This window comes from Dipodomys merriami, unplaced genomic scaffold, assembly GCF_024711535.1.
Source record: "Dipodomys merriami isolate MVZ:Mamm:240054 unplaced genomic scaffold, mDipMer1.0.p SCAF_63, whole genome shotgun sequence".
Classification (NCBI taxonomy): domain Eukaryota; kingdom Metazoa; phylum Chordata; class Mammalia; order Rodentia; family Heteromyidae; genus Dipodomys; species Dipodomys merriami.
In genome coordinates, this window is record NW_027206213.1 from 1,644,781 (window position 1) to 1,662,018 (window position 17,238).

Genomic DNA, 17,238 nt, shown 5'->3' on the forward strand with positions numbered 1-17,238 from the left:
CTGCTCAATCATTAGAGCCCCTCAGTAGTAATCTTTATTTCCTTCAGTGTAAATAGTTTACTGTATCCTTAACATCCTCATCTGAACACTGTAATCAGGGTGATATATGTTTTTTTTAAAAAATCACAAAAGAAAAACAGATACAAGAGATACAAGATACAACAGATACAAGGTATCCTTATATTTTCCTATTTCCTAAACCTTGTTTTGACTTTCAGTACATTTTTATTATTCCTTAGAATAGAGATTGACTGTTTAAAGAAAATTACAGTCATTGAAATGATATGAGAGATGAAAGATACCATTATTATACTCACTAGATGAAAGAGAGCTGTAGAAAAGGAGTCATTAGTGAGAGGCAAAATAGAGTCATTACACCAAAAAAGACACTAAAAACTAAGTTATATTTATTTTAAAACACAGATTGACTCCATATTAATAAATACTTTTAACACTGAATGTAGAAAACTAGTGTGCATATTTCATGAAGATGATGAACTAAAGAATCAAAGGAAAAGGTACTCCTTTACCTCTGGCCATTGATAAAAAAAAAAAACAACAACTCAGAATAGCAACTGGCTCATTAATAATACAGAAGAACTGAGGGAACTCAAGAATAAAAGCTAATAAAACCAGGAATGGGTTCTCCTCCATTTTTATCTTGCTGAGGCCATAAAAATCAATGAGTTTGAAAACTGTGTCTTTGCACATATACCTGGTTCTGTGAATATGATCTGAATTTTTGATAGGAATCGCTAGGTGTCATGTTGAAAAATTATACCTATGTTGCCATTTTGATCTAGGTCAGATTACTCTAGTTAATAACCAAGCCAAAAAACCCTCAAAGCCCAAGCTACAACTGCTGCTTAAGGCTTGAGCAAAGCACAGAATTGTGAACCAGGACACTGAAGTTGCTGCACCAAGTTGGTGGCTGCCACCACCAGATTTGTGTAGATTTGAGGCCGTTCACTGCTGACATGGTATAAAGCCAGCATCCACCTAGCAGGCCTGTATTCTTGTCTTCCACATGGCAGCTGGAGGACAGATAGACAAGGCAGCTGCCCAGGCCCTTCATGCATGCAGAAACCCATGTGGTCTTTTTTCCCCCTGCAAAGCTCATGAGAAACTTGCTCCCATCCTACGTATGTTAAATGGTGGAGAAATATTTCAGAAAGGAACAACAGAGGCTCCTCACAGATTCAACTCCAGAGGGAGTGAAAAGGTCTAGGTAGCTTCCAAGCCTGAAAATGGCCCTCAGTGATGCCTATCTTCCTCAAGTCTTTTCTTAGAAGACATTGAATCCCAAGGCTGTAAAAAGTCATAGGAGGCTTAACGCTGAAAGCCACAAGCCCCCTCTGCTCTCCAAAGTGTCTGGATAGGTAGGGGAGGAAAAAGAGTGCATCTCATCCCATCATCTCATGGCCAAGAGCAAGTTTACGGTGGCTTGAAAAGGTTTTGTCTGAGTGCTCTGAGACAATTGACAGCAGTTCCAAGGGAAGGAGCTGTCTCTGGTTCTGAGCTAGCTGAAGGCCCAAGCTTTGCTGAGGAAGGGCACAGCAAGACAATTAGAGACCCAGGGCATTTTTATGCTTATTTGTTGTTCTTTGTCTTTTTGGTTTTTAGTTTTTAAGCTATGGAGGACCTCAGAGATCTCTGAGTTCTCTTTCAGAAGTCTGAAAAGGTTAAGTGGCCTACTCAAATCACATAGCTTGTTAATAAAGCTTGGGGACATGGGGTGGGGCAGAGTGGCTGTTGTGAGCGAGGTGGTGCAGGTAAATATCATGTGGCACACAGTTAAATTCGGGCAAAAACTTCCCTCCCCTAGGCCCTTTCCAGTTGAATTGTCTCCAAAGGGGATAGGTCCTGGACTGGAGCGAATTTGTGGACTTTTCTCAGGAAGGGTTGAGGACCTGCAGGTGTATTCTCATTTCCCAGTCCTCGAGGCTGCCTGGATGGCTTTGATCCACTCAGTGCGCTCTTTGGGGGTGGCTGCTTGCAAGAAGTAATGGACTTCATCAGCTGTGATGATCTCGAAAAGGTTCTCCTCATCACTCTTCTTGCCTGGGGAAAAAGAAAGCAAATGGCAGTGCCAAGAGCACCAGGAGTGACCTACCAGGCCTCCTTGGCTCATCCAGCTTCTGCAAGCCATGAACTGTCTGGGTTTTTCTTGATGTCTCAGGAAAAGGTGTGGTTTTCAAACATACAATCATTGTGCAATTATGGATATTGATTGTATAAATATATACATGATGTTCAGGAAGGTCCATGGAATGATCATGTGTGTTTATTTTACTAATTTCTTAAAAATAAGTAAAATATTCAAGGAGAAATATTTTCTTTCTGCTCTAGGTGGCTTCAGAGCCTGAGAAAGACTATCCATGACTCCGGGCTTCCTTAAGTCTTTTCAAAAGACAGCTTTTGTGAGATGTTTTATTTTTAAACCCAGTTTATTATAACAAGTAGATATTTCATAGTTTGTAATAAATTCAGCTTCTCTCCTTTGTATTTAATATCTTCTTGAGGGGTTGTTGATTTTTACTATCTCCATTTGCTTTTCAGACACAAGATTTTACTATGTACAGCAGGCTGACCTTGAATTCTCCATCCTCTGGCCTTTGCGTCCTGAGTGTTTATATTATAGGCCATAACTACCATACCCAGTTTCAATGAGTAACTTCCAATAGTTTTAACACATCCCTTTCTTCCGCTTATAACATAAACCCAGGCTGACCTTAAGACATATATTTTGTATATTTTCATATGTATGTATATGTTCACCTACACACATAAGAAAAATGAGATTTACCAACAAACTGTAACTATAGTCTGAACTGGGTGTTTGTCAAGAGCTAAATTCAACATTTACTGAGCAATAAAAAGGAAATAAACTGACCCATACTATGAAAAGGGAAATCAATTGGCCAGTGCTGTGACAAAACTTAAAATATCATCCCAAATCAAAATGCAGCACACTTCCTATATAAATGCTTCATCCCAAAGACAAGTTGTGAGCAGACCCAGGGCTGTTGAAAATCTGAGCATTTTCACCTTGTGGTATTCTCCTATCTCTATAACCCCATAAACCCAAAATGACAAAAGTAAACCCAGGAGTGGACTATCAAAACCGTATTTCCCAGTGGCTCCAAGTATCTACACATCTGAAGGGTCATTTCTACAATCATCTGGTTATTACTTGTGTCAATCATAGGCTTGTGACCCAAAAGGCTCAGAAGTCATCTAATGTGGCCCCTTTTTTCCCAGAGGAGGATCTACCCAAGAGGCATGGGGGGCTGACAGGACCTAACCACACCCAGAAGTTCTTTCTACTCAGGGTACTGTGCACTTGCTCTTTGCCCTGGAATGGATAAGTGAAATCTCCTTTAAGGAATGTCATGGTGTCAGGAGCTACTAAGCTCTCATCAAAACCAGTAATGAAGTGATAGATTCTCCCAGCTTAGCCCAGGGCATTCATCAAGTCATCTGCAAAGCTACTCCAATTCCACAAGGCCTGAAGGGAAGAGGCAGCTATTGAAAAAGAACAACTCCATCCCTCCAAGGTTTACAGACTATGAAGTCACAGGTGCTTATGCCTGACTGATTTATTAATTGATTAGTTGCTTGGTTGGTTGGTTGGTTGGTTAGTTAGTTGGTGCCCTGGAGTACACAGGTATGGGAAGGGAATTGCCACACCTTTCCCACAGAAGTTCATTCTTACCATCTGGGCTGCTCTCCACAGATGTCACTACACAGCCTCTCAGGTGAACTGCTCCCAGAGGGTCTTCCCCCTAAAAGAGAAAGAGGTGGTCTATTATTTTATCAAAGTATCCCATCCTGTTGGCAACACTGCTATGCAGACTCTCTCCTACAGCTTCCTAAAATAAAAGCACAAATATAAAGGAAACCCTTCCAGATTCTCCACCTTCCACCTCAATGGGCCCAGGGAGACTACGTAAAAGAAGCGAGCCAATCTGGGCCTCAAATATGGAGCAAAGTGGCAGAGGATATAGGCAGACTGAGGACACCATGTCCTACTGAGGAAGAACTGTCTAAGTATTATGAGCAGACAAAGCATTATAGCCTCTCAGGAGCAAAGTGAAGAGTCCTGCACTACAAGCGGAGGCAAGGACCCAGCCCTGGCAGAGTGATTTCATGACTCAGATGATTTCTTTTGCTGAGGATAAACCTCCAACAACCATCAGCCCAAGTTTCTGGATTTCATTCACTCATCCAACTTGATCTGATAGAATTGTCACTTTTTTAATGTTAAACCATGAATTGGGACTGATTGACTATTTTGAAAATATCAGATTGGGGAAGACCCAAAAATTGTGTTGTGTTAACAGAATACATTTTATAATGCGGTATTTTCTTCGGTCTCTGAGCTTCTATGGTCTCAAAACCCCAAGAATTTCAATCTTTGCGTGGAGAGAGGTGGGTAGGGAAATGGAATGGAGGATGGAGAGAAAAGAAGCAGGTAGGTGAAGAAATGGAAATCTCAGCAGAGCTTCCATTGAGGGGGCTGGGAAACCCTGCTCGTACTTGCAGTGGAAGCTTCTGTTTGAATGGATTTCTGGACCGTGGAATCTTACCCCAGCAGGGTCATAATAGTGCAGGTAGGCTGGGTCTTCTCTCAGAATGAACTTCCTCACCTTCCAGTTTTTCCTCCTGTGCCCCTGCATCCAAGTGCAATACACAAAAAGAAATGGTCAGTTTCCTGCCTCACGCTGTCCACACTGTGCCCAGGTAACTGCTCCCAGAGACCCTTCCCCACAAAAGAGAAATAGATGAGGAGGAGCACCAGTAGGATGATGACAATGAAGACGATGATGACGATGATGACGAGGAGGAGGAGGAGGAGGAGGAGGAGGAGGAGGAGGAGGAGGAGGAGGAGGAGGAGGAGGAGGAATGGAAGAAAGGGAGGAGGAGGAAGGAGGAGGAGGGAGAAGAAGGAGGAGGAAGGGAAGGGAAGGAAGGAAGGAAGGAAGGAAGGAAGGGAAGGAAGGAAGGAAGGAAGGAAGGAAGAGGAGGAAGGGGAGAAGGAGGAACAGGAAGAAGAAGAAGAAGAAGAAGAAGAAGAAGAAGAAGAAGAAGAAGAAGAAGAAGAAGGAGGAGGAGGAGGAGGAGGAGGAGGAGGAGGAGGAGGAGGAGGAGGAGGAGGAGGAGGAGGAGGAGGAGGAGGAGGAGGAGGAGGAGGAGGAGAAGGAGGGGGAGGGGGAGGGGGAGGGAAAGGGGGAGGGGAAGGGGGGAGGGGGAGGGGAAGGGGGAGGAAGAGAACAAGAATGAGAACAAGAACAACAAGAAGGAAACAGGATGGAAATAGAGAAAAACTGACTCCAGGAAGACCAGACCCTGACCCAGATCTTTCTCAGGGAGCTAGCAATGAGGCCAACCCAGTGCTAAATTGGAGGTTGTTAATTTATATAGATGACTTCAAATTATTTTTAAGCTTGTCTTTTAGTGCTAGCAAAACAGTGCTATGTACTATGTGTTATGTTAGGCAACACAAAGCAGACAACGTGTTATAAGATGTGGTTAATGGCCTATGTGGAAAACAAAATAGCAAAGCCCAAATCAAACAGTCATTATACATAACAGGTTTCAAGGGAAGTAGAATGGTATGTAATGTAGGCTTGGGTTGTCAAAGCCTCCTGAGGGAGGCCAAGGTGGAAATTCACAGGCACAAACAGACAGTGATGAGCAAGACCAGTCTTCCTGGAATGCAGAGTGAACAGGGAGCAAATAGGCCTGAGTAAAAATAAAAGCTGGGGGGTATGCATGATGGCTTTTGAGTAAGAAGTAAGACCACAATGGCATTTTAGGAAAATTAATTTGGTGACAAGATGGAGAAGGTTCTAGCTGTGTAGAAGTTTATATATATATATATATATATATATATATATATATATATATTTGCATGTCATTAGGGATATTGCAATAATCTGAACATAACATTATTAGGAACTCTAGGTATCATCAGTAGAAATGGAAATGAATTTGGCTATAACAGACACAATGAATATAGAACAGGGTTTGGAGTTTCTTGGTAGAATTAGGCATTAACATCAACTAGTCTGAGTTATAAGGGCAGGATTTGTCTGAAATTTCTGTTCTCCAGTGCCCAGCACAGTGCCTGACACACAGAAAGAAGCTGATTCCTATTTGTTTGTAATTGCCACTAATTATGTAATTGTTTCAGCTACCTTACAAAAAAATTTTATTTTATTTTATTATTTCTTGTTTTGTTTTTGTTTTTCAGGCAGAGTCTGGCTATGAATCCTGGGCAGGCCTGAAATGTACTATATACAATCTGGGTCAGGTCTTGAGCCTATCTGCCTCTCCTCCTGAGAACTGAGATTGTAATTGTGTGCCACCATGTTCAGTTCATAGCAGCATTTAAAATGCCATAATGAGCCTTGATTTCCCACATATAATTCAAATCATTTAACTAACTTCCAAAGGCAAAAAAGTACTAGATTAGAAGATAAAATTATTTCTATCTTGCCAATATAAAGAAGACGATTGTGTAATTTTCAGAACACCACATATTGGAAAAGAAAATAGCTGATTTTTTTTACATTTTTCATTTTCTTATGTGTGGGGGGAAAAAAAAGAGAGAATGACTTCTGGTTCTAGCAAACAGGGTCATCAATCCAGGGGAAAGAAAATTTCAAGAGAGCTTTTAAGATTGGCAAGCATTTGGTCCAACAACACAATTGAATAAATAAATAAATCACAATGTTTTTACTTGCCTGAATGACGTAATCAAGAACCCTAGAAAGTTACATGGAAGGTCAGAAAATATTTCTCTTGGCTATAACATCTCCAAAATGCCTTTTGCAATGTAGCAGCTTCTCGAAGTGGGGATTTTTCTACTTTTTCTACTTAACTAATCTTGCCCATAAGGTTACCAGCACTGAGGTGGCCACCCACACCCTTTCCTCTTTGCAGACACAGCTGTCATGCTCTCTTGAGCAATTGCTGGGTGGCCACCAAGTGACCATGAGTGGCAGGAAAAGGAAGGTAACAAGAAAGATACAAAATCAGCCAGCTCTGGCAGCTACTGAGTTCCCTAGAAGCACTGCCAGACATTGCAGTGTGGCTCACTGAAGGGTTTTACGCCAGTGGGTGTCTGGTCACCTTTCATTCAAGGAGTATTCCCTAAAGGATTTTGGAAAAAAAAATATATGCATGCCTGGGATTTCCAAGGACCGTTGCTGTGTTGTCCAAGTCATCTACTTAGATTCAATATCATGCATTTCACAAGTGTTTACTGCCTATCATCCACCAAGAAAAGTGCTCAACTCTGCACCAGGCTCAAGAATAGCTTATGTAACTAACACAGGGCCCTTCTCCCCCCAAGGAATATTTGTGCTTAGGAATCAAACACTAGCCATTTTAGTATAGCAGAAGCAATTATATAAAATGGGGTTCTGCTATTCTACAGCTTGTTTCATTTCCCAGGTGGGGTTGTTTCTCTGATTCTACTAGAAATAATGGAAGGGAGGGGGGACAGTTCCTTTTTTTTGTCAGTCATGGGGCTTGACCTTTGGGCCTATGCACTATGCCTAAGCTTTTTCACTCAAGGCTAGCACTCTAGCAATCTATCACTTTGAGCCACAGTTCCACTTCCAGTTTTCTGGGGGTCAGTTGTACTTCCCTGCCCAGGCAGGCTTCAAACTGCAATCCTCAGATATCAGCTTCCTAAGTACCTAGGATTGCAGGTTTGAGACACTGGTGCCCAATTGGGGACAGCTCTTTGCTGGACACAGCAACTTGACATTTATGGAGAATGTGACACAAGTGCCCTTTGTCATGATTCTTCTACACAGGTAACCCCTGGCTGGCTCCCAGCAAAATCTAGAAGGGTAATTTACTCTAGGTAAAATTTAAAGAGAAATTTTGAATTCCTTGAAGTGATTCTGACAGGAACTGTGATTAAGAGATTCGAAACATGAAAGATGAATTCAAGTAACTTGAATTCAAATCTCCACCAACTGATAATCATAATAATGATACTAGAAAGTGAACATGTAAAAAGAGGACCAAACCCCTGAATTTACACAGTTCATGTTTTCTTTAGGTAAAAGAAAGTTTATGAAGAAGGCATTTCATTAGCTTTTTTTTTTTTTTTTTTGTCAGTCATGAGGCTTGAACTCTGGGCCTGGGCGCTGTCCCTGAGCTCTTCAGCTCAAGGCGAGCGCTCTACCACTTGAGCTACAGCGCCACTTCCTTATTTTTATTTTTATTTTATTTATTTATTTTCTTGTTGGTCATGGGGCTTGAACTCTGGGCCTGGGCGCTGTCCCTGAGCTCTTCAGCTCAAGGCAAGTGCTCTACCACTTGAGCCACAGCGCCATTTCCTACATTAGCTTTTAAGTAAAAAGGCTAGTCAGTGCTTCTTAGCTTAACCTGCCTGCATATGAAAATCACTTGTGAGCTTAAAAAAAAAAAAACCTAGAGAAGGGGCTGGGAAGGTGGCTCAGTGGTAGAGTGCTTGCCTAGCATGCATGAAGCCCTGGGTTCGATTCCTCAGTACCACATACATAGAAAAAAAAATCCAGAGACTCTAATTGCCTAACTGTTCTCCAGGGAATTCAATGTGCACTACCTGGGCTGGCTAAGGTAACTGGTATCTATCTCAGCTTTGGTGAAGGAAAGCAAAGGAAAACACCAAGTGCCATTTGCTTTGGGTCCCCTTATCTCCAACACACACTCAGGTTCCCTTCCTTCATCCAGGTTTCACCATCCCAGGCCTCCTACTGTGTATTTTCCCCAGACAAAGCTATAGTCAAGTCTAGCTCCGTTTTTAAGAGCTCTTCTCAAAATTAGGGCAGAGGAATATAGCCCTGTGGTAGAGTACTAACTTAGCATGAAGGAGGCCCTAGATTCAAGCCCCACCACACACACACACACACACACACACACACACACACACACACACACACACACACACACACAAAGATTAGAAGTTGTCCAACTAATTTAAGAAATGGTAGCAATATATAGAAGGAATCAATGTAATAAGAAGATGATGCAATTCCTTCCCATGTTTCTCTTGTCTTTACACCCTAACCTTAGCAGAAACAAAGAGAAAGAAGATAGACCTTCGTTGTGTAAGGGACCTTTTGGTAGCCCTGACCCCTGTACCTTTGCTTTACTCTTAGACAGCTGGTTACTCTGTCACAAACACTAGAGTTCTTTCTAAAGCTTTCTCTGTCTTTCTTAGGACTCTCTTCTCTTAAAACTTGATACTAAACCCTGCACAGTGACTGACACCTGTAATCCTCACTACTTGGGAGGCATAGATTGGAAGGATCATCGTTCCACAGGCCACTGAGATGAGAAGCAAGTTAAATCCCAGTCCATGAAACCTACAAAGTGTACACAGCACTTCACAGCTGGGAAGACAAGAGGCCAAGCCTCTGAAACAACCTCAGCTTCCATGACACTCTATGGGACTTATCTTACCTGGAATATTCTCCTGTCTTCTTGCTCTGGCTTCCCCATCTGTTGCCAGCCCTTGTCATTTCTCACCCCTTGCCCATGTGTCCTGGCACCAGGGAACCAACTAGAGTTCTTCATTTTCCCCCACACCTTATCCCCCAGACTGACTGGTCATACCTGTGAACACTGGGAAATTACACACCACTTCCCCTAGGACTGTGTCTACTATCTTCAGCTTGGGTTTTGGTTCCTATGGAGGCATGCCCTGGTTTGGGTTGTCAACCAGGCCTTACCCCAGAGTCTGGAATGGCGCCTCTTTGATCGCAAAGGTAAAAGAGGTTCTCCTGTGACTGTGTCCAGTTCCTGCCCCCTGATGGTGTTGAGGACAAGCAAAAGGGCAGTACTTTGCCATGAAATTTCTTTGTCTTTTGGATGGCCCCCTCTTAATTAATTTATTTCATCCTGTTCGTGAATAGGGCAATACTTTCTTAAAACATCATTTTCTCCTATGATATTGATATTGTTACAAGAGATACTTCCCTGATCCTGCTTCTGCTCTGTCTGCTTTGGTCCTCTTAACCAAGTGCCACCTTCATGGCTTAGCTCTGCTGTCTTTCAGTCTGTGAGTTTCACTTCTGGTTGGTTATTGGCCAAATACATTGCCATTTGGTAAGTTAGGAGAGAAACAAAGGATGTTGGTAAGGGAAAGGGGCTAAGAGGAAATGGTGATTAGCACTCACCTGCTTCAGTAAACATCCCTGCTTGATAATGACCCCTCTGAATTCTTCCTTCAGAATCACATCATCATCACTGGAATTCTCCTCACAGAAGAACCCACTGTCTGGCTGTGGGAAAAGCACAGAGAGCAAGCTGACTTTACCAGTGGCAGAAATATTGCTACCTGTAGCATCCCTCTTCCTGCCAGCCAATAAAGCAGGCTTCTCCTTTTCTTCCTGGCTACTACGCATATCCCGATATGAACCTTAAAAGTAAAAGTTGTTCTTGGTGAGCTAGTTTTCTCTCTTCCATTTTCCTGCTTCTAAATTCTGTTTCTTTTTTGTCTGCCTAGTGTGATCCTACCAAAATCTTTTCCTTTTGTAGGATACCCAGGCTATAGTCTAAGTATGCCTCAATTTTCTTCACAATGCACATTTCTCTGCCTTCAAAGTCTTTCTTTCCTCAAGACCTCAGGGCTACCTCCTTGAAATCAGGATGACGCCATGCAATGGCGCCATATGACTCCATGAAACACTTTCTGCATTACAGCCTTCACTGTATTATAGCCCTTTCTCCTCTGAGAAGACCAGGATCGCGTGTCCACTTCAACCTCTGAGTTGGGATGTACTAAGCTATAAGCAAGTGATGAATCATACAGAGGAGAGAGATTCACTGCTCTATTTTTAAAACAGAACCCTGCATTTAAATAGCTGTAAATAGCCAAATCAGAGGTCTGAAAATAAAAAAAAAGGAGTAGCAACAGTGGAACTTCCTCAAAGTGAAATAAAACCCCAAGATAATCATTTCGTTTTTGTAAAAAGGACGTATCTCTTGAAAAGCTTCCTAATGTCTATATCCTGACCCAAAATAGAAACAAAACTGCCCCAAATCCCCCTAGAAACCCACTACTGCTGAAACTATCACATGGCCCAAATTTAGGCTCAAATTGTGTAAGACTGTTTCCCAATCTATGGTAATCGTATCCGGGAAGTGTGCGCCCAACCGCAGTCACATACTTTCATTGCCTTTGAGACATTCAACCAGCTCGCCACACCTGTGACTCTATGGCCAGAACGTTTGCCTATTTTTATTGTCTTTTCACCACTCTGGCTTTAGTCTTCTCTGCCAATGCCAACGCTCTCTGTGCTAGAGCCCAATATATTTGATGCATGAATTCTATTTAGAATTCCAGTTAGAATAAAGATAGTACAGCTTAAATGAAGTAAATGGTCTTTCCCTTGAAACTAATTTAGTGGGGCAGGGCAGAACAGGGCAGCTCTGTGGCAGGGACAACTGTCAAGTGTGGGATGTACAGGTGTAGCGTATGCCTCAGGGGCCTTGGGCTTCATCACATGATTTAGAGGTGGAGAGTATTTCCTCTTACTCCCTGCCTGGGCTCTACTCAACCTCCTCCTCTCCCATCCAACTATTCTCTGCAGGGGTGGACATGCTCTGTACTCTCAGAATATTGGAGTGGCTACCCTGGGCAGCCCCCACCACAGGAAGAATAGCTGAGTGGATTTTCTCCCTTACAAAGTAGTAGAAGGCATCAGGATTGTCCAGAAAGGGGTTTTCAATGATTCCATCAGCTGCATTCTTAGACAGTTCGCCAGCAGGCTGCAGGTACCCTTCACTGAGCAGCGATGAGGCAACCATCAGGCCTTCCTGACGATTCCGAACTGACTTGTTGGAAACCAGCCAGTCGATGACACCGCTACCTGGATGGGCCCAAAAGAGGGGAAATTCACTCTCTTTCCCAAGGAATAAGTCTGGACACCACCCCCACACTGGCTGCAGAGCATTGGAGCATGCAGTTTGTCTCATCTTCCCAGTCAATCCAAGAGGAAAAAAAACAAAAACAGTTAATGACAGGGATGTTTGGAAACAAAAGGTAAAGGGTTAAAAAGAAAATCCACGTGCTACTTAAGAGGCTATTCGTGCATCAAAGAAATCAATTTCACTGGCCCACATATTTAATTCCTTATGGAACATATATTGGACCTCTAAGAGATATGGGTACTCTAATGGGTACTGTATGGGCATTTACTCAGGAAATCTAAAAGAGGCAGATGGTGGTAAATTGGTATCATAACAGGCATTCTGCTACAAATCCATGCTGGGTGAAACTACTGGGTTAAATTTGAAGTTTGAAAAGGAAGAGCGGGTAGAGTAGGACTCTGTCATACCTCTACCCTGTCAGGAAAAGGTTCATAAAGGAAGGGACGGCCTGGAGCCTAAAAGATGAATGGATATTTACAAACCTAGGAAAGACAGGGGATGAAAAGATTGGGCATAAGCATGATAGCAGTCAAGGGAACAGATGTCCATAGGCGGCGGCAGCCCTAGGGAGATGGGGGAGGAGACCAGAGGAGGAAGATCCAAGTCCCTGGGCTGAGGTTTGATGGTGCATTAAGAAATCTGGCAACCAGGAGTCATTGCCAGCTTTTAAATAGCAAGTAACATGATGGTCTATGTGTCCTAAATTTAAGTGTAATGACAGTACTTGTATTTGTCATCACCTCTTTTCATGGTCCTTTAATCAATATCTTGCCTCAAAATAAGACTAGCAAAAGGAATAAAATGTAATAAATCCAGCAGTTTGATCATTAGCAGGTCAAAAGAAAATTCTGTATTTATTACAGTGATTTCTTTACAAATGTAGCTATTAGGGGCAGAGCACACTGGCTCATACCTGTGTTCCCAGCTACTTGGGAGGCAGAGATAGTGGGACTGGGTTTAAGGCCAGCTTGGGTAAATAGTATGACATTCAAGGACAAGCAGAGCCAGGTGCTGGTGGCTCATGCTGGTACTCCTAGCTACTAGGAGACTAAGATCTGAGGATCATGGTTTAAAGCCAGCCAAGGCAGGAAAGTCCATGAGACTCTTATCTCCAACTAACAAGAAGTAGAGCTGTGGCTCAAAGTGGTAGAGCACTAGACTTGAGCAATAAAGCTCATGGACAGGGCCTGAGTTCAAGCCCCATGACTAGAAAAAAAAAGACAAAAGGACAAACAGATCAGGCAGGAGGCAGAAATAAGAGACCTCTCACAAAGGGAGATTCTACCTAGAATATAGTAGAAGCAAAATAAAGGGGTTGGCACTATGGCTCAGGTGGCAGTGTTTGCCTAGCAAATGTGAGACCCTGTTAAACTCTAGTACCACCACCACAAATAGTAAATTTATAAATAAATAGCAGCCAGTGACAGGCAGTCGCTCAAGCAAGAGCACTTGGTTATGCCACCTTTGAGCTTGTGGTATGTGAGATTCCTATGAATCCTAGAAATGAAAAGTTTTTGCCCACTACCTTTTAAAAAAGATTATTGTAAAAGTGATGAACGGGGGTTAGAGTACAGACTTATGTACTGCAATGAGTACATTTCTATTTCAACAGGGCTACTCCCTCCCTCACCTTCTCCCACTCCTTAAAGTTTATTTCCAACATAGTATATAGTGAGTATAATGGCTGCATTAGTTTATCCTTTGTCCTTCTGGACTATGATCCCCTTTCCCTTCCACAGATCAGATAAGCTTAGATACAAAACAAATGCTACAGAAAACTAACACAGAAAGAAAAGCTAGAAATAACTGCATACAGGGCATAATAAGAATCTCTTGTTTCCAATTCTTGGAGTTCATTTTGATACGTTTCATTATATATGGTCCTATGCACTTAGCGATTGGGCTATTGTGATCCCCTGCTAAGAATAACATAGACATATTCTAGTTATTACAAATGAGGGAAACCATAAAACCTATATTTCTTTGGACCTGGCTTATTTCACTTAATATAATTTTTCAGGTCTCTCCATTTCTTTACAAATGGGGCAATGTCATTCTTTCTGATGGAAGCATAGAACTCCATTGTGTATATAGACCATATCTTCTTGATCCATTCATCTACCAAGGGACATCTGGGTTGGTTCCATCCTTAGCTATGTTAAATAATGCTGCAATGAACATGATTGTGCTGGTATTTTCTCACTTTCTTTCTCTATAAAGATAAGTTAATGGCAGCCATTAGGAAAACTTGTGGGAGGAGGCACAGTTTTGTTGGTTGGTTTGTTTGTTTGTTTTGCTGGTCTCACAGTCTTTTCCTACATGCACTGCCTTCAAACTGTGATCTCAGTCTCCTGAGTAGCTAGAAGCCACAGTGCCCAGCTGGACAAACTCTCATAGCCCCCAAATTAGTCTCTCTCTCTCTCTCTCTCTCTCTCTCTCTCTCTCTCTCTCTCTCTCTCTCTCTCTCTCTCTCTCTCTCTCTCTCTCTCTCTCTCTCTCTCTCTCTCTCTCTCTCTCTCATCTAAAACATTCTTAAAGAAATCTTTTTCCAGGGAACAGCTAACACTAAGCAAAAGGCAAGAAATGTACATACTACTCTATAAGGAAGAAATAGTTGTATTGTCAAAGCTCATAGAATTCACAAATTTTATAGACCACAGTAATGACAACTTGCCTCATGAAGGTTAGAATGTGTGACTTTAACTATTACTATTTCACAATACTGTGAAATTTATGAAATTTATGTAATCAATCACAATAAAAATCATAATCCTTCCCCTGTTGCCCCTTTCAGGAAAGCAAATTCTCCTACCTGTGAAGCAGTGATTAAATATCTTCTTGTCCTTCTCCAGATTCAGTTCTTTTACTCCCTTTTCAGTGTCTTTCATGGACAAATACAAGGCACTGCACAGAGATAAAAACAGATGGATAAATGGGAAGCATTCCAGAATGGCAAGGTCTCCCTGCCAGTTGCTACCTTGGAGAGTTGCTCTGAGAACAAACTTTGTTTCTTCACTTCTTGCTGGTCTCTGAACTTAATCTCTGCCAGTCTATCAGTGGTACTTTCATTTGCACAATGCTGTGCATTCAGTAAAATGTACTAGGAAGGTACTTAGTATGCCTCAGACTCATTTTGCTCTTTGTTGATTGAATTTCTAGTGCCTGAATTGGAGAGTCACTCTCAGTTAAGGTCAGTTCTCCAAGACCAATCAAGATGTTTAAGGTACTTGCTACAGTCTGGATCAGGAATGCCCCCTAAAGACTTAGTGTCAAGCTAAGACTTGAGACTTATTGGAAGATGGTAGAAACTAAAAGATGGAGCCTAGTGGGAGTTATTTTGGTCATTGGAGGTATGTTCTTTTTCCCCTCTATCCTGTCTTAATGATGATGTGGACAGTTTTGCAACACCATACACTCATATCAGGATATGCTACCCCGCCATAATCACCAGAGACCTAAAAACAATGGGTGCAACAGACCACAGACTGAAGCTTTAAAAACTGCAAGCCAAAATTATCCATTGATTATCCTATACATATCCTAGGTACTTATTACAGTAATAGAAAGCCAATAGAGTCCCCCAATCCTTTAAATGTCTTCAGGAGAGCATCTGTTATAGACATGGCCTCCTAGAAAGTTAACATCTTCCCATCACTTATTTTTTTAAAATGATGATATAAGGCAAACAATACTGAGGAGTTCTTGTTTTTATCCTGGGACTAGTAAGCCCAAAGTAGCCTATCTGAGCATTCCAAGCAACAAAACAGAAGACCATTTTCATAAATCCTTTGGGTCTATGTAGTTTGAGCATCCTTCCCACTTAGGTGTAACAGCCATGACTAGGAATGAGCTTCCTTGATGGCCTCATCTAGCAGCTGGAGCTGGACTAGCTATCTCCTCTAGGGTCTTTCTCGAAAACATCTGTAGTGAGGGAAGCTGTATTCTCACTCACAAACTGCCTTCTTAAGTCACACCCAGTCCTGTGTACAGAAGGTGTATCTCTATTCCCTCTCATGGAATTCTTCTCAATGGGGTTTCTGTTTCAGGGTACATTTAACATAAAAGCAAAATCATCAGGGAGAAAGAGATTTCCTGGAGAAAGCAGCCTGTGACAAGAAAAGAGATGAAGTATACAGGAAGGAACCTTACTCCCAACTCCAGTCAGGGGCTGAATTTCATGGCCTCTGATGACTTTTAGGCGATAGATGATCCCTATAGTTCCAACAGAGGCAGTATCAGAGGTCATTCACTAGGTCAGGAAACAAATGGCTTCCATCTAGAATGGTTGTCCACTGGGCTGGCCATTCTTATGAGTGAACCTGAACTTGTGAGTGAATTTGAACTTAAAACCTTGCCTGTGTAAACACATAGCCCCTACATTCTCCTTGCTACCTAGAGATCCTAAAACTGTTTCAAAACTAACTTATAAGATGGGTGCCGGTAGTTCATGCCTATAATCCTAGCTACTCAGGAAGCTGAGATATCAGGATCTCAGTTCAAATCCAGCCTGGGAAGGAAGTCCATGAGACTCTTAGCTCCAATTAATTACAGGAAAAGCTAGAAGTGGTGCTATGGTTCAAGTGGTAGAGCGCTAGCCTTGAGCAAAAGGAGCCCAGGAACAGTAACCAGGCCTAGAGTTCAAGACCCAGTACTGACCAAAAAAAACTATTATATCTACTTCATAAACAAAAAGAAGAGTCCTCTCTCTCTTCCTCTCTCTCTGTCTCTATATCTTCTCTGCCCCCCTTTCTCTCTCTCTGTCTCTCTCTCTCTGTCTCTCTCCCCCCCACCCAATATGAGGGAACTAATACTGTAGTAGCTTCTCTCCTCAGCTCCTAGGCCTTTTTCAACCCTGGGCAAACATCTCAGTCCTCCATGTGCTAGCTCCTCCTAACTGGGTACCAACTTCAGAGGTGGCCAAGGTAAACCTTAAGAGGGAAGAGAGAGCGAGAGAGGAAAGGAAGAAGTAGATAGAAGCAAACACACACACACACACACACACACACACACACAAAATCACCCTAAGTCAATGGTTTCTGGCAGACGAATGGACCTCCTTGTGGATTTCCTTGCAAACTTCTGGCCCCCTTCAATGCATTTAATGGCCTTCTTGATGTCCCGCACCCAAGCATCTCTCTCCTCCAGGAAGGCTGCTTGGAAGAAGTGGTCCTGCTGCTTGGTCGTAGTGATCTTAAACACAAACTGGAAATGGAAATATGTCCTATTAGAAATGACCTTTCAAGGGCCGAGGCCTTTCATGAAGTAGAGTAATTGGTCCAAATCCATTCTGGCAAACAG

At 42.4% G+C, this 17,238-nt stretch overlaps 1 protein-coding gene across 1 annotated transcript in view; it reads right to left on the minus strand.

Annotated features, from left to right (window-relative positions):
- Window positions 1-385: 385 nt before the first annotated feature.
- Plek (pleckstrin) overlaps window positions 386-17,238 on the minus strand; it is a 28,662-nt gene continuing 11,809 nt past the window's right edge. Inside the window, exons 3-9 of the mRNA XM_070004496.1 lie at window positions 16,961-17,142; window positions 14,753-14,844; window positions 11,695-11,879; window positions 10,185-10,289; window positions 4,590-4,673; window positions 3,716-3,785; window positions 386-2,061 (exon numbers count right to left, since the gene is read on the minus strand). Of these exons, the coding sequence (XP_069860597.1) occupies window positions 1,925-2,061; window positions 3,716-3,785; window positions 4,590-4,673; window positions 10,185-10,289; window positions 11,695-11,879; window positions 14,753-14,844; window positions 16,961-17,142 (855 nt within the window). The 3' untranslated portion in view covers window positions 386-1,924. The remainder of the gene's footprint in view (window positions 2,062-3,715; window positions 3,786-4,589; window positions 4,674-10,184; window positions 10,290-11,694; window positions 11,880-14,752; window positions 14,845-16,960; window positions 17,143-17,238) is intronic.